The 23,982-nt window shown below is 40.0% G+C and overlaps 1 protein-coding gene across 5 annotated transcripts in view; it reads left to right on the top strand.

The window, feature by feature from the left end:
• Positions 1-23,982, top strand: part of MYO5A (myosin VA) — a 197,513-nt gene that overhangs the window by 128,371 nt on the left and 45,160 nt on the right. For all 5 annotated transcript variants that reach the window (XM_045900057.3, XM_045900058.3, XM_045900059.3 and 2 more), the window contains 8 exons: positions 541-780; positions 1,817-2,065; positions 4,398-4,491; positions 6,751-6,899; positions 11,332-11,445; positions 18,816-18,959; positions 19,215-19,268; positions 23,704-23,931. In XM_045900057.3, coding sequence (XP_045756013.1) covers positions 541-780; positions 1,817-2,065; positions 4,398-4,491; positions 6,751-6,899; positions 11,332-11,445; positions 18,816-18,959; positions 19,215-19,268; positions 23,704-23,931 — 1,272 coding nt within the window. The remainder of the gene's footprint in view (positions 1-540; positions 781-1,816; positions 2,066-4,397; positions 4,492-6,750; positions 6,900-11,331; positions 11,446-18,815; positions 18,960-19,214; positions 19,269-23,703; positions 23,932-23,982) is intronic.

A 23,982-nucleotide genomic window follows, 5' to 3' on the forward strand; every position in this document is an offset into this window, starting at 1 on the left:
TGACAATTTCATCTCATAAGGCAACCTTGTTATAAGTTGTTTGTAGTTTAGGGGAATATCTTCTTTCTTTTCTTTTTTTTTTTTTTAGAAAATACAATATAAAATCAAAATTAAGATTAGTTCATTTCATCTTTTATTTTTCTTTTAAAGCTCCATCCCTACCACCTTTGAATTCCATACGTGGATTCCTGCTACATTTGAAATAACAATGGGAAATCCTCACTAAAATGGTATTCCTCAAATATGGCAAACAAGAGTGTCATTTTTTTTGTTTTTTTGGGGGGAAAGTCAATAAATCAGTAATAAACTTTGTAGTACCTCTAGCATTGGCTTCTACAGTCAGCTTACTGGTCATACCTCATGTCTTCAAGCACAGGTTTGTGATATGTAAAATCCATCTAGTACATTATTGGTTCAATTTTTTGTATCCTTCCCTTTAGGCAGCATATGGATTCTCAGCCTGACATACCTGGGTTGATAACGTTGAACCTCAAGTCTGGTCCAGGGTCTGACATTACCTGTACTTATCTTTCTCTGCAGATGCTCCGTGAGCACAAAGCAGTTATCATTCAGAAGTGGGTCCGGGGCTGGCTGGCTCGCACCCACTACAAGAGGAGCATGCATGCCATCATTTACCTTCAGTGTTGCTTCCGGCGGATGATGGCCAAGCGCGAGCTGAAGAAGCTCAAGATCGAGGCCCGCTCCGTGGAGCGCTACAAGAAACTCCACATTGGCATGGAGAACAAGATCATGCAGCTGCAGCGCAAAGTGGATGAGCAGGTATGTTTTACTCAGGAGCCCCGGGAGTGGGGCCTGCTAAGGAACTCCACTGGATTATTTTCAGCAGTGTCTCCCCTTAACTTTACTTTTCAATCATAGCAAAAAAAGGTAAAATAATAATGACATTAATATCATTATGGAAATAGTGACAAGCTCATAGGTAAGATTATACTTGCAAGGATGAAGGGAGGAAATTATTCTGAGAACATAGACCTACTAGCACTCCAAACCTTTATGACCAAGAGTCATATTGTACTTTATACTGTATAAATCTCTTTCATCATTATCATTCATTTGCATTAAGTATAAGGTTCCTTTTACAGATGAGTTGTTTAGCATTGAGATATGGTAAAAGAGGCAGGAAGATGTCCATGCTTCTGAGGAATGTACAGTCTATTTGCAGGGATAAAATTTGATTTCCTAGAGATAGTTACTAAGTAATATTTTAGCACATGCAAACAATATAATAGTAATTAGTAATACATAAACACTGAGGAGGGCAAAAAAACAAAACAAAACAAAACAAAAAACCCCAGAAAACAGAATAAAGGGGATTCATCAGGAAGAGGGAGGAGTTCATCTGAGTAGGAAGAGTTTTGAGGTAATAAAGAGATTTGTAAGTAACTTGTGATTTTGAGGCCATCTTATTATCATTTTTCTGAATCACCTGGCTAGCATATGGCTTTCAGTAGAACTGATGTATTTTCAAAAGCAAGTATAGATTTTTCTATTTCTGGTTTAAGAATCAGGAAATTAAGAATTTACTGTAGTAGCTCACCTTGTGACCATGAGAAAATCACATCTGTGATGCTCATGATGTAAAACAGAATTAATTCTGCCTGTTCTCTTCTCTCTTTATGTCACTTCAAGAGGGTATTGATTGTAAAGGTTGTGGTTAATATTTTGTTTAGATATGGTATCAATGCTATGATGATATAGCATGAATATGATGAATAAAGATGTTTTCTCAAAATACACTCGATATATATATATATATATATGTCTACTTATTGTTACTTATATGTGTGTTTAAAAGAACAAAGACTACAAATGCCTCATGGAGAAACTGACCAATCTGGAAGGAATATATAACTCTGAGACCGAGAAACTACGAAGTGACTTAGAGCGTCTCCAACTAAGTGAGGAGGAAGCTAAGATTGCTACTGGACGGGTCCTCAGTCTGCAGGAAGAAATTGCCAAGCTCCGGAAAGACCTGGAACAAACTCAGTCGGAGAAAAAATCCATTGAGGAGTGTGCAGATAGATACAAACAGGAAACCGAGCAGGTAGGAACTAGTTTTCATATCCCCATCTACTCCTTTCACAGAGGAAATGTGCTGTCGTCATGACCTGGCCCATGTGGCTCAAGGTTGGTTTCAATTGAAGGTGAAATACAAATGTTTGTTTATTGTTCATTATTAGTGTTTTCCAAGCATGTCTCCCACAGGATGGATGAGTAGTTGTAGGTCTTTTAGTAGAACCTTTGGACTCTAGTAAGAACAGAGGCAAAGTAGCATTGTAAGAAGAGAATTAATGGCTAAGTGCGTACTCTACATTCTTTTTCTTTAAATACATAGGCCTGGATGAAGTGTAGACTCCTTTTTCTTCAAAAGGGTTAACATGATTAAGAAGCCAATCAACAAGTGAAATGTCATTAGCTGATAATAGAGATCTTTATGGAAACCTGCATTAAGGCTGTGTGAGAAGTCCAAGTGAGAAAAATCCAAATGTCTGCACACTGATTATAGCCAAGGGCTGCTATGCAGATAGAAAAACAACAATAGTGCTTATAGATTTGTGCTTTTACATTACAAATTTATATCAAAGTTTATATCAAAACTTCATTAAATACAAAAAACATTAAGGTTCTCAAGCAGCAATGCAATGTATTGTTTAAAATAAAAGTACCTCAACATAAAGCTTATTTGAAAACCGTGATAGATTTTCATAAATTCCACTAGTATTACCATCTTTAAATGAAAACAAAGTTGATTGTTGGCTGTGACTATTGGCAAGACTCTCAATTTCCTGTGCTTTTTCTCTACGAACTTCTGAATATATTTTTTTAAGATTTTATTTATTTGAGAGAATGCATGCATGGGGTAAGGGGCAGAGGGAGAGAGAGAGAGAGAAACAGACTCCCACTGAGCATGGAGCCTGTCACAGGGCTCAGTCTCACAACCCTGAGATCATGACCTGAGCCCAAACCGAGAGTCAGACTCTTTCTTAACCTACCTGCACCACCCAACTGAATATTAACACAGCCCTCTTTCTCTGTCTCTGAACTCCTGATAACTTTCTCTTTATTATTAAAGCTATTGCTTTAACATGTGACTCTTGATCTTGGGGTCATAGTTTGAGCCCCACGTTAGACATAGAGCTTACTTTAAAAAGAGGAAGGAAGGGAGGGAGGGAGGGAGGGAGGGAGGGAGGAAGAAAGGAAAAAAAGCACGTTGTTAGGGGAGATGAACCATGAGAGATTATGGACTCTGAGAAACAAACTGAGGGTTCTGGAGGGGGGTGGGGGGATGGGTTAGCCTGGTGATGGGTATTAAAGAGGGCACGTTCTGCATGGAGTACTGGGTGTTATATGCAAACAATGAATCATGGAACACTACATCAAAGACTAATGATGTAATGTATGGTGATTAACATAATAAAATAAAATTTAAAAGAGTTCCTTGAATTTATGCTTAGAGACAGGAATTCAAATTTTACTCATCACAAGCACACATTTATGTCAAAAATGAACTAAGTAAACTATAAACTTTGCAAAATTTACCTTTGGTTTTGATTTTTGCTTCCTGGGAATCCTCATCCAAATGGGAACTAGAAAGTGAAAGGTCAATGTGTTTTGTTTGTGTGTGCGCGCGTGCGTGTGTGTGTGTGTGTGTGTGTATGGGGGGCAAAATATACATATATATAACATAAAATTTACCACTTTAACCTTTTTTAAGTGTACAGTTTTGTGACATTAAGTACTTTCACAGTGTTGTAAGGCCAGTGCTTACACATGGAATAAAAGGACTAGTTTGCAAACTTGTAAAACTCTTAAGAGGAGATGAAAGGGAAATTCTCTTTCTCAAGACAGACAGCAGGGAGCTTCAGAAGGAATCCGGCGAATTCCAGAACCAAAATGCCCTTCATATCTTTCTTAACCTCCTTCATCTCTCTTAATACCTGAATCATGAATACACATAAGCTTTGTGTTAGGCTGTTGAGGTGAGAAGGCATTTTCATTCTTTCAAGAGCAAATGCTTATTAGGTGCCAGGCAGTTGCTAAATGCTCAAGGTACAAAGTAAAACAACAGCAATTATGTCCATCGTCCAGGAATTGCTAGTCTATTTAGGGAAGTAAAAGTAAATCATTTATAAGGGCTATAACGAGGCACATACAGGGTCCTGTAGGAGAGACACCTAATTGGAGGGGGTTTCCAGGAAGACTCTCTGGAGGGGGTAATGCTTGAGCCAAGTTCAAAAAAATGACTACATGGACCTACACAAAGAAATGAGGCGCAGAGATGTGGAAGTAGGAGGGCCTGTGGTGTGGTCTTTATATTCAGTACTGGGCGTCCTCTACCTACTGCAGCCATCTGAGTTGACTGTTTTATTTTATAGCTGGTATCAAATCTGAAGGAAGAAAATACTTTGCTGAAGCAGGAAAAAGAGGCCCTCAATCATCTTATCGTGGAGCAGGCTAAGGAGATGACAGGTAAGGCTCACGTGGGTATAACCTACCGTACTCCAGCCAACCTTAGATCAAACTTTTATATGTTACAACTTTGCTTAGAACTGAAATGTTTTAAACAGTTGAGATTGTCATCAGTAAATTTATGAAGTTCCAAGAGGCAAGCACCGTAAATATTTTGGTTGATTTAGTTGATGAACTTGTAAATCTGGTCTTTCTATGTACAAATGTGAATTCATGTATAGTCAATATCTTATGTAATATTTTAAAAATTAATTTTGTTCTGCATGTATGATTTATTAGTTATGACTTATAGGATTCTATTGAATTAGGAAGAAATCATGAGCTAATACATATATATATGTGTGTGTCTACATGTACTTATTTATTTTTTGCTAAACCAGTGGATATTATCCTCCCAAGATCAATTACTCTTTTCCACCTAAAAAAAAAGGCAACTCTGATTTTTTGAATAGAGAACTAAGTAGATGTGAACATTTATTCTATTAGATATTTGTGAGATAGATAAGAATGATGATAATTTACAAGGAGTCTACATATATATAAATGTGGGCTAAGAAGATACAGATTGAAGCTATAGTAATTGGTGGTGGAGACAGAGAGAAAGAGATGGATTGGAGTGAGGATATAGTATATGAAAAGAACCACCAGAATGTTATCCTTTTTGATGTGGTATTCAACATAAAGTTTTGAGATGAGGTATTCCAACAATAATGGTGTATTATTATTGACGAGGAAATTGAGGGAGAAAAGTACCTATTTATGAGTAAAATTAATGAGATCAGTTGTTAGAGCATTAAATTTTGGATGTCAGCTAGGGCCTCCAAAAAGAGATGTCCTGAAAACAAATTGAGATTAAAGATTAGAGACAGGAAGAAATAGGCCTTAAGGTACCCACTAAAGCTTTGTTGAGATGATAAGAGAACCCTTTGTGCTCCCCCTGCCCCCCACTACCTCCTTCCTCCCAATTGAAGGGCATAATATAAAGACAAGGGAAGAAATCTGGAATTAAGCCTTATAGGATGACCATAAGTAAAGGATAAAGTGAAGAAAAGAAACTAGAAAAAAAAATTGATAGGGGATAGTAAAAACAGTCACTGAAGACATGGAAAGAAGGCTGCTAGGATGCAGAATATGATGGAAAGATCCAGAATGATGAGAATACTTGAAATTGGATGAGAAGAACAAAGAACATTGGATTTGCCTAGGGAAAATTTCTTGGTAGCCTTGTGCAGCTTCTGCAAATTGGTGAGAATAAAAGACAATTTACAGAATGTTATAGGGAGAAGAAATTCTTTCATTCATTCATTCACACATCATTAAAGCCCTACATTAGGGAAACACTGTGGAGGGCACCAGGGAAGCAGTTGTGACAAGACACTTGCAGCCCTCGCCCTTATGGAGCTGCCAGGGAAATAAATGGTGAAGCAATCGAAGCAGGCAGCGCAGCCTAAGATTTAGCCACAAAACATGAGAATAAAATGGGCCATATAAATATCAGGAAGCTTAATATTCATAAATGTGACTGGTGGACTCATTTAGGTAAAACATACAGCTGAGATCTGAGTCTGTTTACTTTGCTTTATCTGCAGTCCGGGGCTTATCTCTCATCTCCAGATGACATCCCAGGCAAATGCGAGCCACTGACAACAGAGACAGCAGAGTGGGGTGGGAAATGGAAAGGTCAGGGTACCCCCAGCAGCACACAAGAGAAGTAACAGCACAGATGACCAGGCACTGGGGTCTTATCTGGTTAGAAACTGGGGAGTAATAGGACCGTGGTGGTTCAACATTGTTCAATAGTATAAGATCTCAGCCTGGGGACTGAGGTGAGCGAAGAGTTTGACCTAGGATATAGGACAGCTGGGTTCATTGAGAAGTCACCACTCCCTCAGAGATTCGAGAAGTATCTAATTTGCAGAAAAGAATTTTATGATAGCCTGAAACAGAATATTGGAATAAAAAATACTTTCATTATTAAACAGTGACTAGTGGGAGTTATCAAGGATGTGCTATAACTGGTGAATGGACTAGTGGCACTGTGTCCATAGTACATGGGAGAACTCAGTAGATGATTGTTGTTATTAACAAACTACTTTTTTTGTCATGATATTTGCTTTCCCTGCATTCACTAAAGTACTCTTCATAGTTCATGGTGCTAAAAGTAAAACCCTTTGCAGAGAAACTGGAAGTCAGTGTACATGTTTGTCCTCTTGAGTTCTGTAGAGCCATCTTTGTTATGCTTTCCCCTCTTTCTTTCAGAGACTATGGAGAAGAAGTTAGTAGAAGAAACAAAACAACTGGAACTCGATCTTAATGATGAAAGGCTGAGATATCAGAACCTTCTGAATGAGTTCAGTCGCTTAGAAGAACGCTACGATGACCTCAAGGAAGAGATGACTCTGATGGGGGTGAGTCAAACACTTGCTTTTTTAAAAATGAAAACATTTAAGCACATACAATAGCAGGTGGACTAGTGGAATGAATCTCTATGTACTTCATGTACTCATTACCCAGTTCCAAAACAGTCAACACATTTCTACCCCTACTCTATCTCTCCTTCCCACCCCATCCAATGGTTTGAGTTGTTGTAAAGCAGATCCCACAAATCATATAACTTTATTCATGAATACTTTGTAAAGTCAAATACTTTAAAGACTGGGCTATGGGTTTTGTCATATGTATTGAACAACTTCATGTAAAATTTGCATATAAAGCAAATATTTATATAATTGAGTATTTCCTTTACTTTTTTTTGTTATGATTTCAAAGATATATTCCTACAAAAAGAAAATTCAGTCTCTATTTGTAACAAATTATCTTGTCTATTTCAAGAACTCTTCTGCATCTACCAACATACCTCTTGTACTTTTAATAGTTCTACACAGCCTCTCTGTTCTACTTCTCCGACTGTCAGGAAACAGAGAGTTCCCTAGCTCTCTTGTTCCCTGTAAGTATCAGCCTTGAAGGTAACCTAATGGTACAGATGGCTAGAAATGCTCTGAAATATCTCTTATAAAAACAAGATAATCTGATATCTGTGGCATAGAATATTTGCTTCAAATTTTGCTTCTATCTGGATCCTTTGACAACATTTTTTTAAATGTGACATTTAAAAAGTGAAAATAAAGGAGTTATGTAACACAAAAGAAATCAATTTGTCACCTGGAAGAGAGAAAACCTAGTCTCAAAGAGGTTAAAAAGCTAATTTAAATGCCACAGTTGGACTGTTATTTCAAACCTTGCTACTCTATCCTGATTTATATGTGACAAAGTGAAGTTAGAAGTAGGAGTAGGTCACCATTACACTTATTGACAAACCAGAAGGACCCTCATTAGGTCTTGTCTTCCTTGATCTCCCTGAGGCACTGGGCCTTGTTGAAATCTTTCCTCCTTCACATTCTCCCATTCTTAGCTTTCTCTAGAGTCCTTTTCCTCTGTCTTTGAATATCATGTTCCCCAGAGTTCCATTCTTGGGTGTATTTTAATTCTGTTTACTAGATAACCGGACCAACATTTGTGGTGAATCTATGCTTTGGTTATGGTTAGAGCTAAACTTCATGTCCCATGAGGTGTTTCGAGAGCCACTAGTTACTTGGGATATTAAGAAGTGGCATTGGGAAAAGAAATGATTGGGGTCATATAAATGTGGGAATCACTAGTCGAAACAGAGATAAACAGATTGTTTTTCCTATAGAAATTCTTGGATTCTTTAATACTGCATGCCTTGCTAAAAAAAAAAATACTGCATGCCTTGTGAGCCTCAGAAAATAGAATGAGAGAAGCACATGCCATGTATACATCACTTTCTGAGTACATTCCCGGAAATATCTGTGAGGTTAATGGGTCTCCTCTTTAGAGAAGTAGCCATGTCCAGAAAAGACCCTCCAGCAGTAGTGGCCATCCTCCAGCAACTTAGCAGGGCTGTTCCTTCCCACTGGACAAGTCTCTGCCTGCTAACCATTCTGTTCCCAGCAATGTGGTGGAAAAAAGATGTAATCAAGTTCCGGGGGCCATTCAGCTGCTTGATTTCTGATTTCTCAGCCTATAATCCTCTCCCCTGTATGCCTGTGACTCATGTCATTCCTCTTGGTTAACAAAATGGTCAGACGGAGGGAAAAGGAAAACAGCAGAAGAAGGAAGATTAGAGTCTGCTTGCTTCCTTCTCAGCTCTTCATTAGGTCTCCTTTCATAGCTCCAGATGCAGTCAAGATTGTAGTCTTTGCAGAAGATGTTTTCCAAGAATTGCAGTGAATAAAAAAAATGGACTATATAATATAGGATTAATTAAATAATAGCCATATCTTATTTTAGTGTTTAGGTAGAAACTTCACACCTGCAGATGGGTACTTGGCTAATATTTCATTGACACTGTTCTGCAGGTGGAGCCCTCACCGCCACAGTGCTTAGGAAGCATCTTGTGGTAAAGAGACTCCTCAGATGGATGGCAGGGAACTTTAGGGAGGGGAATTGATAGACTGCCTCAGGACTTCTGGTAATCTGTGTAATTCATGGGCCAAAGTTCATGCCGCTGATTACCAGGGTCTAGATTTGTTGGCCCTGGTACCAAGAAGTGTTGTAGGATTTTCCTCCAGGAACATTCAGTTGTAGAGTAGAGGCAAGGAAGAAAACACTAAATCCAGGGCCAAGGAAATTCAAGCAGACAGTGAAAGGATAATGAGGCAATGGAATGCAGGCTTGTGAAGTGTTTGAAGATTCATCCCAAGTAAGGAGGGAGTCCAGCATGTCAACAGTGGGGTCATTAATCTGGACAAAGGGAGTAAAACAGATTCAAGAAAAGAAGGAATTATTGGAGACATGACAGATTAAAAGAGGAGGTACGAGATACAGATCTTGAAGGAGCACTTGATGATCAATAGGATGTTTGTCCTTGTACTTGAATAGCATATGAGCTAAAAACTTGGGGAACAGAAGGCCATGCACAGGAGAGTTGTTGCATTACTGCAGGGTCCTAACAATGACGGCAGCATCCGCTCACATTAATTGAATTCTTGTTATATGCCAAGCACTATACTAACTCTTTACTTGCACTATCTTATTTAATCCTCACATAATCCCTATTAGGTAGATAATATTATTCACCTTTTCCTGATGATGAAAGTGAGGCCTGGAGAAGTTGGGCTAGGGACAAGTAAGTGGCAGATCTGGAATTCCTACCTGGCTCTCTCTTAATTCAGACCCAGAGCGTTTAACCACTGCCCTGTATCCAAAAGTTACATTAAATAGCAAATATACAGTGTTGCTTCTATTCATACCTTAAGGTATTTGTTGTTTAGTAACACATACATGAGGGAAAATAGAAGTCTCACTCATCTTTAATAAGCTTATTAAAAAACCTTTGTCCAGGTATTTCTGTGGACCTACCTGTTTCTCTTAATGATAGGACCAGTTTATTAATAAACACCTTCCCATGTAACTGTTGGTTGGGGCCAGGAACTTCACATGAGGTTGCCTGTGTACGTAAACAGTAAATCTGAGTGCCTTTGCTTTACGTGGGGTGGTTCTCCCCTTTAGTGTGTACCCTAGCTGCTAGATAGTTTCAGAAGTTCTGGTGTTCTTGGGTCTTCCTTATGCACGGGAGTACAGGTTGGGGTGGCCTGGGAGACTTTCGTCTGCCCCTGGATGCTGGCTTTCCTTTGGTCATATGGATGGGTCTGCTCTCTGTAAGCTGGATATGGGAGGGAAAGAGGCAGAGAAGCTCTTTGTGACTTCTGGCTCTTCCTGCAGCTGGGGGGAGGAGTAAAGGAAACTGAACAGACCAGAAAAGCTTCCAGAGGTCTTTCTGAAGCTCCGAGAGCCAGTAACCCTGTGAGATGCAGGCCACTGACCCTTTCCACCTCTTCTGCAGGGGGCTACCCTAGGAGTGAGGGGCACAAAATCCAGCCTTTTTATTACTTCTTTCTTCAAGTCACTCTCCTGCAGAGAGGAACAGACTGCAGTTGTTTAACTTCTCTGTTTTCCATAAGCTTTCTGAACGTTAGTTTCATAATACCACATGTCATAGAAATGTCACCTGGATTCCCTGAATTAATAACCCCAGGACGTCAGATGGCTCATCCTTCCCACTGCTGACTCCAGGGATTCAACTTCATGCACAAAAGTGACAGAAATTATAGTCACTGATGTAGAACCCCTCTCTTTTTTCCATTTATGCTCAAATACAGTACAGTAAAATGATTATGCTATCATTAAACGTATCTCATGAACTTTTTACTAAGTTTTATTTCATTGCAACGCTGAAGTCAATATTTGGTTGCTGAGGCATTATACTTACACTTCACCCATTGTGACTGGCCACTCACAACTTCAAAAACCCAAAGGCGGGGGCGGGGGGGGGTGCGCCCAGGTGACTCAGCTGGTTAAGTATCTGACTTGGGCTCAGGTCTTCATCTCAGGGTCCTGGGATTGAGCCCCGCATCAGGCTCCCTGCTCGGTGGGGAGTCTGCTTGTCCCTCTCCTTCTGCCCCTCCCCCTGCTCATGCTCTCTGCCTCTGTCTCTGTCTCTCTCAAATAAATAAATAAAATCTTAAAGAAAAGAAAAACCCAAAGGGGATTCTTCTAATAATCACAGATGATTTTTGTTTGAGCATTTGGTTTTGTGACTTTTCTTGTCATGCCCTACTGGTGCATCTTTTTCTTTGAGGAGCTCAGAAAGTGACCCTTTCATAAGGGTTTATTAAGGACAACATGGAACAGACTATTTGGGCATGAAAACAGCAAGTTAGTGAGTGGGGGTTAGAACCAAGTTAAGGTGGATGCTGTCTTAACTATAACTGGTTTAATTATATTGTGTTAATTATATTTGGTTTATCTGCCTTGCAGAATGTGCCTAAGCCTGGACACAAGAGAACAGACTCCACCCACAGCAGCAACGAGTCTGAATACACCTTTAGCTCTGAAATTGCAGAAACTGAAGATATGCCCTTGAGGACAGAGGTACATTTTAGATAGCTATCACTACAAGTAGGATGTCACCATGCTATTATTAACAGGCCTCATTTGCCCATAAATGTAGCAGTTGTTTCAAACTCTTCATATTTCATAAATGACCAATGGGTGCTTAATTAGCTTATTAATTATTACATGTATTTTCTTATATGTACATGCATACTTATTATAGATATTTTTCAGTAGACATTTTAATTTTTAATGTAATTTTGATGACCAGATTTTCCTTTTGTAATTCCCTTTTTCATCTTAACATACCCTATTAACAAAAAAACATAGCTTGTCATGAATTTATTTCAGACTGAGGTAAATTGTTTTTAATAGTAAGCCTTTTGTCCTTGAATAGTATAAATCACCAATGCCCAAGAGTTAGCAAAACTGCTGCCCCTGATGACAGTTTTTACCAATGTGATTTTTGTCCACAAAAATGCAAGAAAAGTAGCTTATAAATCTGCCTTAGTGTTTGTATTATGTGGTATGAAACCAAAATGGCACATTACCATAACTGCAAGAGTACAGTGACTTTAAGTTAGATTGTTCCCAAACCAATTCTCAGATCTTCTTTTCAAATATGGTACTAGTTTCGCTAATGCGTAATTCAGTCATAACTCTTCTATTTTTATATCGTATTCTGAGAAAGTGGCCAAGTCAGAAATAGACTGCTTCTGTTAGAACAGCCAAAGAAAATTGAATGATTCTTTCCTTTCTTGTCTTAGTTTTACTCAGGAATGAAAAGTTTCTGCCATCTCATTCTGTTCATTTTAAGGAAAAATGTCATATAGTTGGAATCATACATACAAGAACCCTAAGTTAACTTATCCAAGGTCACAGCGTGCAAGTGGCTGAACCAGTATTCTAACTGAGGCTGGTCTGTTCGGAGCCCCGTACTCTAGTTCCTCCCATCGGGGCGTTTTATACTGCAGTTCTCCAGTCTGTTTCTCTCTGTAGCTAACGTTAGCCTGCAGACCATTGATGGAGCAGTATGGCCACTGTATAGCAGGATAGAGGTTGTTCTAGATTTTTGGCTGCTGTGTAACAAAGCATCCCAAATTTCAGTGGTTTCAAACCATAGCAATTTACTCATGTTCACAACTCTTGGAATTTTGCCTGGGCAGTTCTGCTGCTGCACATGGGGTTGGTTGGAGCACTTCGCTGCATCCCAGCCCAAGGAAGAGGACCTCGGGCCTCTCTGAGCGACTTCTCTGTTCAGCAGGATGGGGAATGGGTTCTGAGAGTGTAAGAGCAAAAGATGCCAGGGCTTGTGGGGCCCAGAACCAGCACCTTGTCAGTTCTGCCATATTCTGTGTCATAGCAAATTACAAGGCCAGCCCAGACTCAGGGGAAAGGGAGTGGACTTCATCTCTTGATGGGAGAAAAGACATTTGTGTTGGGAGCAATCACTGGTAACCATCTTTGGAGACTACCACAAAGTTAGACTTTGAAGATTTCAAAATTACAGCCTCTGGGCCTCTAGTGGATATGAAAGTTTTAGGATTGCATGCAGTTGGTCTTCATGGGAGTACTCACTCGCAGCAGTCCGAGGGAAGTATGTTTATACACTGTTGGCTTCAGTGTGATTCAAATTGAGCAGCTCCTGCAAGGAAGGGGAAAGCCATGACAGAAAGGGTGTGTTTGCTGCAAATTATTTTGTATTAAACTCAGGACAAAGAGGCTTCTTATTGATAGTTTTGATTGAGGATGTTACATTTTTAACCTCAAAAACTCTTCTGTGCTTTACCTAATTTTTACTAGTAACGGTATTTGTCTCTACTCTTTCAAGTTTTGTCCAAATTCTTACAGATTTGAAGGGAGAGTTAACCTTTTTGTTTCTAATTCTCACCCATATTTCTGCTGAGTCTTTTCTCAACTTGAGTTAGTTTAGGGGCACCTGGGTGGCTTAGTTGGTCAAGCATCTGACTTTTGATCTGTGCTCAGATCTTGATCTCAGGGTAGTGAGTTCAAGCCCCGAGTTGGGCTCCACGCTGGGCATGGAACTTACTTTAAAAAAAAAAAAAAAGAGTTAGTTTAGAGTGGGATTTTGTATATTGCTCATCTCTTTTGAATAATGAAGTATGAACTGTGCTCCAGAAGTCACAGGCAGATCTGGAGTATTGTGTATTGCCCTTCACATGCACTGGCCATCAGCAGTAGGTCATGCACCTGGAAATCTCTCAATAATGGGAAAGGCTTTTCACTGAACTGGTCATCTTGTTCCTTGTGACTAAGTGCATGCATCTGAAATGTGGTTGGCTCTGGTTAGAAGGGTTGTCTTGACCATTGGACAGACTATAATAACTCTCCTCCTTGGAACTGAGTCCATAACCTGAGCCTCAGTCTCTCTCTGCCTCAGTTTCCTCATCTGTGAAGTGATATGCTATGATTATTATCTTACTTTAGAGTGATGTTTTGAAGATTGAGATAATTCCTATAAAGCATTTGCAGCAGTGTTTGATACATAGTAAGTGTTCAATAAATCCATGTTTTTGTTCTAATAAACAGGTTTCCAGTGACTATCCTACAATTTTGATTGGGTGTGGTCAGGATCAGAAAGAAATCTGTAAAACTGGTAATAGAAAAATTGATTATCAGAAGGGAAGTTGGGTGGGAGAGAAGTATCAGACTAAGACTATGGCTGTGGATTTGCACTTCTGATTACTTTTGACTTCCAGGTTTGTGTTTCTCCTTGCAACTACTTCTATAATGGCCAGGTTTACAAATTGCCCCTAACAAAGTAAAGGAGCACTTACTACTATGTGTAGTATTCCCAAGTAGCTCTTTCAGAATCTGGTGCCAGGAAAATAATAAGCCCCTTCTTGGTTATGAATTGATTTTTTTTTTTTAATTTAAAATAGGAGTTTTTCAGACTGTTTTGGAACACAGAATTCCAACCTCAGTCATGTAATGATAGTAAAATTGGATGTAAAAAAGAATTGATGTCTTTCTAGTTTTGCCAAACCTGTGATTTGTGGGTCAAGTCAGGCTGGCACCTGCATGGCTGTTTCCCTCTGGAGAACTCACCTGCCAAGCTCCACCTGCTGCGCAGCCCTCCCACGCCCACAGCATCTTCATGGTCTGGGGCTGCATTCTTTCGGAACCTTTGCTTCTCCCTGCTCTGTCATGCACCTTTCTTACTAGCCATCGACTCATTATCCCAGCTCTGCTTCTGCCCTGGAGCTTCCTCACACCTGTCAAACCCAGGGAAAGGGTCACCATAACCTTCTCAGCTGTTGTTAGCAGTAATTCCAGAATGATTGCAGACGTATGCTGGTAATTTTGTGAGTAAATTCTCTTGCCTTCTGGATTTTCCTCAGATGAGAGACCATGATTTTTTAGGTCAGTTTCAAAGCTTCACTCTCTTAGAAAAGCCCTGGATGATAAAGTCCTTTCTAAGGAAGGAAAGCAAAGCAAAACCCCAGAAACTTCTCTGAGCCAGATGGCCCAATCTTCCTTCCTTCCTTTTTTTTTTTTTAATGATTGATTTATTTATTTTTCAGAAAGAGAGAGGCAGAGAGAGAGCACAAGCAGGGGGAGGGGCAGGCAGAGGGAGAAGCAGGCTCCCCACTGAGCAAGGAGCCAGATACGGGAATCGATCCCAGAACCCTGGGATCATGACCTGAGCTGAAGGCAGCCGTTTAACCAACTGAGCCACCCAGGTGTCCCCTAATCTCCCTTCTTGCTTGTGTGGCATGGAGAAGACAAATGGTATCTCTTTGACTAGATATGTCATTAGGGATCAGAATGGACACCATGTGGAGCACTCTTAAATAATTACCAGTCCTTATGCCTCAGGCAGTTTTGTGGTTGTCAGATGTTATTTTTTTGTATTCTTCCATCTCCTATTTTAATATTCCTATCTATAGAATTTTGCTTGTATCTAGCAATCAACTCATTCTTTATGCAGTATTTGCTAGTATCTAAAGAGTTAGCCCATCCCACTTTTAAATTAAAAAAAATTTTTTTTTTCTAGAGAGAGAATGAGCGGGCACCAGCCTGGGCAGGGTGGGGGGCATAGGGAGAGGGAGAGAGAGAATCATAAGCAGGCCCTACACCCAGCATGGAGCGTGGCACTCTGGCTCGATCTCATGACCCTGAGATCATGATCTAAGCCGAAATCAAGACTTGGACGTTCAACTGAGCCATCCAGGCCCCCCACCCCATCCCATTTTAATGAGAAGATTCCTTTTAAACAAAAATGCCCGTTCAAGATTAAGAGGGATGATTCCCAAATGATGACATTTGAAGTACAATAAATGAAGTTGGGAGGTGAAGTCTTCTATTTTTTTTTTTTTTTTAAGATTTTATTTATTTATTTGACAGAGAGAGAGACAGCGAGAGAGGGAACACAAGCAGGGGGAGTGGGAGAGGGAGAAGCAGGCTCTCCGCTGAGCAGGGAGCCCGATGCGGGGCTCGATCCCAGGACCCCGGGACCAACACCTGAGCCGAAGGCAGACGTTTAATGACTGAGCCACCCAGGCGCCCCGGTGGGAAGTCTTCTATTACAGTGTAAAAAAAGATTAAGTAATGAAAATTTTCAGGGACACGTACATCATTAATAGATGGACAAACATTAAAAACACATGAATGGAATGTTTACATTGTAAATAAGCTAAAATACAAGTATTTGTGGGATGTGTAGAAATGATTTTTTGTATGAATGAAAATCTATAGTAATTTCATGTTCAGGCAGGTCGTCATGTCCATTCTGCTCAGTCAACACAGACTTTATGGCAAAGATCATATACCTAAACTTTTTCTTACTGGTGAACATTACAAGAGTGGACAGTAAGAAAAAGTCCAGGTCTAACTAGTTTGTGGGTAAATGACCCTGATAGCCTACAGATAAATGCCCCACTTCTTAGTTTAAATTGATTTTTCTTAGATTTTTTTTAGAACTGGAGTAACATTGAATTCAGCACTACTAAGAATTCGTAAAAGACTAAAGATAGATAATAAATATAAAAGGAATTCGACCTCAACAAAAGGCAAAGATATGTAAATTAAAACTACAGTTAAATACACTTTTGGTCTATCAATTGAGCCATTTAAAAAAAATGATTTAACAGTCATTGTTGCAGGCATGGTGGTGGTTGCTTGATGGAAGTGTAAACTAATTTAGCAGACTTAAGAACATTAATATTTAGGTATATATGTACTAGGATGTTTATTTTCATGTATATATATATTTTAAAGATTTTATTTATTTATTTGACAGGGAGAGACAGTGAGAGAGGGAACACAGCAGGGGGAGTGGGAGAGGGAGAAGCAGGCTTCCTGCTGAGCAGGGAGCCCGATGTGGGGCTTGATCCCAGGACCCTGAGATCATGACCTGAGCCGAAGGCAGATGCTTAACGACTGAGCCACCAAGGCGCCCCTATTTTAGTATATTTCAATAGCAAAAAATTAGAAACAACTTCAATGCCCATCAGTAAGATAATAGCTAAGCAAATGATGGTACACATGTCAGTATAACTATTAAGAATTATGGTTTCAAATATCATATTATGAATTTGGAAAACATTTGTAATAAAATGCTAAATTTAAAAGACAATACAAAATTATAATGAAAATATTCCAATTATTTAAATCTATAGAAAAGAGACTGGACAAAAATTGTAGGTTTTCTCTGAAGATGTGATTATGGCTTTATTTTTCTTCTTTGTACTTAGTTCCTAAACTTTCTATAAAAGTTTATTTTGGGGGCATCTGGGTGGCTCAGTTGGTTTAAGTGTCCAACTCTTGATGTCAGCTCAGGTCATGATATGAGGGTTGTGAGACCAAGCCCCACATCAGGCTCCATGGTGGGTATGGAGCCTGCTTGAGATTCCCTTTCTCCCTCTGCCCCTCCTCTTCCCTCTCTCTTAAAAAAAAAAGCTTATTTTGTTTTGATATCTGAAAAAAAGTCTTTTAAAAAATTGACAATTTGAAATACAAGACACACTAATCAGTTAAGAATTATACTTTGACCAAGTGCCTGGGTGGCTCAGTCGGTTAAGCATCTGCCTTTGGCTCAGGTCATGATCCCAGGGTCCTGGGACTGAGCCCCATGTCAGGCTCCCTGCTCAGTGGGGAGCCTGCTTTTCCCTCTCCCTCTGCTTGCTGCTCCCCCTGCTTGTGCTCTCTCTCTGTCAAATAAATAAAATCTTTTAGGGCAACCCTTTCGGGCCCCCTTCCTCCTTGGGAGCTATGTACCATTACTTTGCTATGCTCAATAAACCTTGCTTTGCTGCCCACCACTCTGGTCTACCTCTTCATTTTTCGAAGTGCCTTGACCAAGAACTGCGGGCAGTGATGGAGAAAAAATCCTGCAACACTCGGACTCTTGGTTTTAGCTCAGGTCATGATTTCAGGGTCATGAGATTGAGCCTTGCATCAAGCTCGAGATTGTCTCTCCCTCTGCCCCTCCTGCTTGTGTTCTTTCTGTAAAATAAATAAATAAATATTTAAAAAAACAAAATAGATAAATAAATAATCATTTTTAAAAAATTAAAAATAAAAGCCATGTGCATTTGATTTTTTAACAAAAATAAGATCATAATATAAATACTGCCTTGCAACTTGTTTATTTCACTTAATACTTTTATCTAGGGGCGCCTGGGTGGCTCAGTCGTTAAGCGTCTGCCTTCAGGTCATGATTTCAGGGTCCTGGGATCGAGCCCCGCATCGGCTCCCTGCTGGGCGCGAAGCCTGCTTCTCCCTCTCCCGCTCCCCCTGCTTGTGTTCCCTCTCTCGCTGTCTCTCTCTCTCTTTCAAATAAATAAATAAATAAAATCTTAAAAAAAAAAAACTTTTATCTAGGACATATTTATCCACTCATGTATATCTATTTCATTTTTTTAACAGCTATGAAATATTTTAGTTTGATTATACTATAATTTAAGCAACTCTTCTATTGACTAACATTTGGGTTTTTTTCCAGTTTTTTACAGTTACAAAAAATGCTGCAGTGAACATCTTTTTCCATATATTCTTGTGTACTTGTGTAAGAATTTTTGTAGGATGATTCTTAAACATATATTGTTAGGTTAAAGGGTATACACATTTAAATTTTAATAAATACAGCTAACTTGCCCTTTTAAAAGGCCTACTTATACTTCCACCAGTATTATATAAGACGCTATTACTAATACATGGCATTATTGATCTTTCCAGTCTTTGCCAATCTAACAGGGAAGAAGTAGTGCCTCGCTGTTGTTTAATTTGCACGTCTCTACTCATTAGCTGGGGTGGGCATGCCATTCTTTGGCCATTTATGTTTCTTCTGTAAGCTTGCCTGTTTCTCTATTGGACTGCTCATTATTTCTGCATTGGCTTTACATCTTCTGGATCATCTTGACCATCTTATGATTTCTGGGGTTTAGGAGCCAAGTGAGAAGAAGGTGCCTCTGGACATGTCATTGTTCCTCAAGCTCCAGAAGCGGGTCACAGAGCTGGAGCAGGAGAAGCAGGTGATGCAGGATGAGCTGGACCGCAAGGAGGAGCAGATGCTCCGCAGCAAGGCAAAGGTACACAGTGCTACCGCACCCCAGGGCCATGCGCAAACTGAGCACTGAGCCGGGGACTTAGGTGCAGTTCTGCAGTCTCTTCTTTAATGGAAACTCAGCCCAGAAGTACTTTATCCGAGCAGCATTTGGTTCACGTAGTGAGGGCTAAACTCTCCCCACTATTTTCTGCAGAGCAAGGAAATATTCTGAGGAAAAATGTGACAATTAAAGTATAACTACTTATTTATAAAGTTTTTAACTTTACATTTTCCCTAGGAAGAAGAAAGACCACAAATTAGAGGTGCAGAACTGGAATATGAGTCACTCAAGGTAATGGGAAGTTTCTGCCCAAGGCTTTGAATATCTTGTTTTGGCAAACAACCTGCTCAGAGTTTCTCTTTTTCTCAGAGAACATCCTTAAGGGTACCCGAGGTTCTAGCTTCACCCTTATTCAGGCATTACTTCTAGCCTCATGTTGTTTCTTTTTGTAGATTCTATTTCATATAAGCTAGAGTTCAGTCTAAGCAGAAACAGGAGTAATAGCTGCCGTTTGAGGCGATAGAAGGTAGTAAAGGACATTGATTCTAGCACCAGACTGCCTGGGTTCAAATGCTAGATCTGCCACCATATGGCTGTGTGCAAGTTATGTATCTTTTCTGTGCCCCAGTTTTCTCATCTATAAAATGGGGAAGATGATACTATTTATCTTATCGGACCATTATGAGGATTATATAAAGTGATCCATGTAAACTGCTTAGAATAGTGCCCAGCACGTAGTAAGTACCCAGCAAATGTTGGCTGCTATCATTATCCTCATCATTTTTAAATGCCTGTACTTTACATATTAGCTGAAATTATTACAATAATCCTGCAAGTAAGTATTTTAGTTCCCATTTTACAGATAAGGAAATTGAGGTTAAGAGATATGAGTAACTTCCTAAGATCACCCCATTAGAAAATGACAGGAACAGGATTTGAATATACGTATCTTTGGCTCCAAAGTCTGTGCTCTAACTACCAAACTCCACTGAAACGATGTACTTATAGAGAAGGATAGCTAGGTATTAGTTTGCTAGGTATTAGAATAGAAATGTATTCTAACTTATTTTTTAGAAACTGTTGGGAGGAGGAAGATGAAGGTGGAGAATTGTCTCCTTAATGGTTGAAGGCAATGTCTATCTAGCAGGTACTGTGGTCCCAGAGCAGTTGAACATGGGAAGGGCTCTGATTAGGAAGGAACAGGAGTTCCCGAAATACAAAGCATCTTGGGTAACCCAAGAGCTGAGGTATAAAACAAACAAGAGCCCATTCCTTGATACAGAGTAGGTTGTGGGCGCCTGGCTGGCTCAGTTGGTAAAGCATGTGATTCTTGATCTTAGGGTCATAAGTTCAAGCCCCACGGCGGGCATAGAGTTTACTTTAAAAAATAAAAATATAAATAAAAATAAAATCAGGGTAGGTTGTTCTTCACTAGGCTCCTTTCTTTGCTTTCCAGAATCAGAGCCATTTGAGCCGTGTGAAGTTTGAGCTGTCAGGCTATCAGCTATCAAGGCACCCCCAGCTTTAAAAGTTTTCTAGGTTATTAATTAAATTATTAGTCTTAAATTTATCTTTCTCAGACATTTTCTGCTTGTGTTTATTTTTTACTGTTTTCTCCTTTTGCAAACTATAATATAGAATAGCTAGAAAACTATAGTGAGGTTTATGATGATAACCAAAGCTAAGAATTAGAAAAGCCACAACATAGCATAAGGAAACTCATTATTTTAAAGCCTTTATGTGTATTTGAGAATTCCTAGGGTCTCCCTAAACACCTGTCATAAGGATTTCTGTATTATTTTTTTTTTCAGTACTAATACTTCAAGTCTAGTTCTTTTTTTTTTTTTTTTTAAGATTTTATTTATTTATTTGACAGAGAAAGACACAGCGAGAGAGGGAACACAAACGGGGGAGTGGGAGAGGGAGAAGCAGACTCCCTGCCGAGCAGGGAGCCCGATGCGGGACTCGATCCAGGGACTCCAGGATCATGACCTGAGCCGAAGGCAGTCGCTTAACCAACTGAGCCATCCAGGCGCCCAAGTCTAGTTCTGATATATTATTTTCTAATAGCATGATGTGGAACATAACTTACATTAATGGGACCCTGTCCTCTGTGGATTTGCCACTTCCCATGGTCCAGAACTGCTGATTACTGCTTCCTCTTATTTATTTATAAGGATTTTATTTATTTGACGGAGAGAGAGTGTACAAGCAGGGGGAGCAGCAGAGGGAGAAGGAGAAGCAGGCTCCCCCGCAGAGCAGGGAGCCTGATGTGGGTCTCGATCCCATGACCCTAGCATCATAACCTGAGCCGAAGGCAGTCACTTAACCAACTGAGCCACCCAGGCGCCCCTACTGCTTCCTTTTGAGGCTGTGTGGCATTGGTATAGAGAATGCCTGTCCTCCACCCTGCCCAACCCACAGTTCCTTTATCAACCCCTTCCCTTGAAGATAGTTAGAACTCTTCCACTGACATTTGATAAACACTTGACTAGTAATACCTCGTATTTACTTTACAGTTTGGAAAGTTTTTCTTACACCTTATCTTATTTAGTCATTGTCACAACTTCTGAGATAAGTTATTTCCTCTTTAAAGATTATTAAACTGAGGCTTAGAACAGTTAAGAGATTTACTATCAGGTGGTAGAGTCTGATCTTGAATCTAGGTCTCTACACAGAAGGAAACTTTCTAAACACCCTAGGTTCCTATGATCATTTGTTTGAAAATTTATTTTTACCAAAAAAAAAAAAAAAAAAAAAGGCACTATTTGAAAATACTCTAAAGAGCCCTTTTACCCTTTCTGAATTATAACATGAATAAATCTATTGCCCCTTCAATGAAAGTACTACTTGCGTAGTATTTATGTTTGCACTGAAAGAAAAGAGTGGCAGCAAAGAGTCATCTCTATTATCCTGACTCTCTGTTTCCTTTAGTACCCTTTGTCTAGAGGACCAACTCATGCCATGGGTCATACAAGACAAGCATCAGATGGGATGGGATGGCACAGGCCAACAGAATGGGAGTAGGACTGTCATCTCCAGCTCTTTTCCATCTGCCTGCCTCACACAAAAATGGACAGATAAAGACATTCTTTGTAGTATGTTAAAAATGAAGCCCAGATAAAAAGGGGAAACAAAGAAGCCCAAATCACTAAGTTGCCGAGTACTAGCTCAGTATTTCTCAAAATGTGGTCCCTGGGCCAGCAGCATCAGCATCACCTGGTAACTTATTGGAAATGCACATTTGTAGGCCTCATACCAGGCCTTTTGAATCAGAAACTCTGGGGGTTGGGCCACGCAATCTGCCCTCCAGGTGATTCTGATGCACTTTAAAGTTTGGGAAACACTGCACCAGAGCTTAGTGTCCAAGTGAAGACATTCATGTTTTCTGTTGCAGAAATGAGCAATACGAATCCGATTACTAGTTGTTGGGAGACTGGGGATAGGAAGGATCATTCATTTTCACATAAGAATAGATTAATTCATGGAAGAAAGGGTTATATATTCTTATACTAGAAAAAAAAAAGACTATAAATAGTTCTGCTATAAACTGTTAAGAGGTCCTATGGTGTTCTAAACCCAAGGTGGCTGCTCTGGAAGAAACAATAAAATATTTTATCTTTTATACATAAAAATATCTCACTTCCACTCTCATAAGGCCTGTGTAATGTGCTAAAAACAAGGCAGCATGGTGCTTTACTGTTTCTCAGCCAGTTTCCCAAGACATCTGTATTTTCGTGTCAGAACTCTCCCATTGCCACTGTTTGAGCAGAGTATGCAGAGGGCAGTGCTAACTAGTGACAGGAGGATGGCTGGTAGTATGTGAAAGTGTGGAAGGGGTAAAAGATGAGTATGGCCATCTGGATGGCACAAGGAGCCCATCCTTTCCTCCTACCTCCCAAGACTTAGGCCAGCAACTTCACAAGCCTCTCATACACATGTCAAAGTAATTTGGAAAATACACTGTTTGTCGTCATCAAAACACTAATTATTAGTTTAAGTGATATGGTAGGGGCGCCTGGGTGGCTCAGTTGGTTAAGCGACTGCCTTCGGCTCAGGTCATGATCCTGGAGTCCCAGGATCGAGTCCCGCATCGGGCTCCCTGCTCGGCGGGGAGTCTGCTTCTCCCTCTGACCCTCCTCCCTCTCATGCTCTCTGTCTCTCATTCTCTCTGTCTCAAATAAATAAATAAAATCTTTAAAAAATAAAAAAATAAAAAAAAATAAATGATATGGTAATTTTTTAATTCAAAGTTAAAAGCCTAAGATTTCAATGTTCTTTCCATTTTGTTTTACAAAGGAAATAAGAGGATGCTACTCAAGATTTCAGGGTTCTGCTCATCTGAACCGTTCACTGGAAATCACCTGACCAGCTGAACCCTCATACTTGCCCTGTATTTACCTGCAAACAAAACCTGGGCTTCTGAGGACTAGGCTAAACTCATCCCTTGGGACTCAGCAATCTCTCCAGGCCTATGAACTCACCCTAGGCAGGCCCAGAATAAATGTGACTCTGGAATTTGGGTTGATGAAGCAAACTACCGTTCACCTTGATGTCAGCTTTCTTAATTTGTGGAACAGAGTTCCCAGTACAGCCTGGAAAGCTGTTCACTAGGGTAGCTCTGACGATCTTTTCCAGAAGAACTCTACCATCTTGGGGGAACATGAGTATTCCAGTGTAAAGTTGAGGATAACAGCAGTGAACTATTCTTTGTCTCTTCATACAGCGTCAGGAGCTGGAATCAGAAAACAAAAAACTGAAAAATGAGCTAAATGAGCTACGCAAGGCCCTTAGTGAGAAAAGTGCCCCAGAGGTGACGGCTCCAGGTGCACCAGCCTATCGTGTCCTCATGGAGCAGCTGACCTCTGTGAGTGAGGAGCTTGATGTCCGTAAGGAGGAAGTCCTCATCTTGAGGTCTCAGCTGGTGAGCCAGAAGGAGGCCATCCAACCTAAGGTAAGCATGAGCAAGTGACTGAAGTGGGTGTCTGGGGACTGGACTCTTTCT

Source organism: Mirounga angustirostris, unplaced genomic scaffold, assembly GCF_029215605.1.
Source record: "Mirounga angustirostris isolate CCGP_5_RB_7025 unplaced genomic scaffold, mMirAng1.0.hap1 SCAF_9, whole genome shotgun sequence".
In the NCBI taxonomy this organism is placed as follows: Eukaryota; Metazoa; Chordata; class Mammalia; order Carnivora; family Phocidae; genus Mirounga; species Mirounga angustirostris.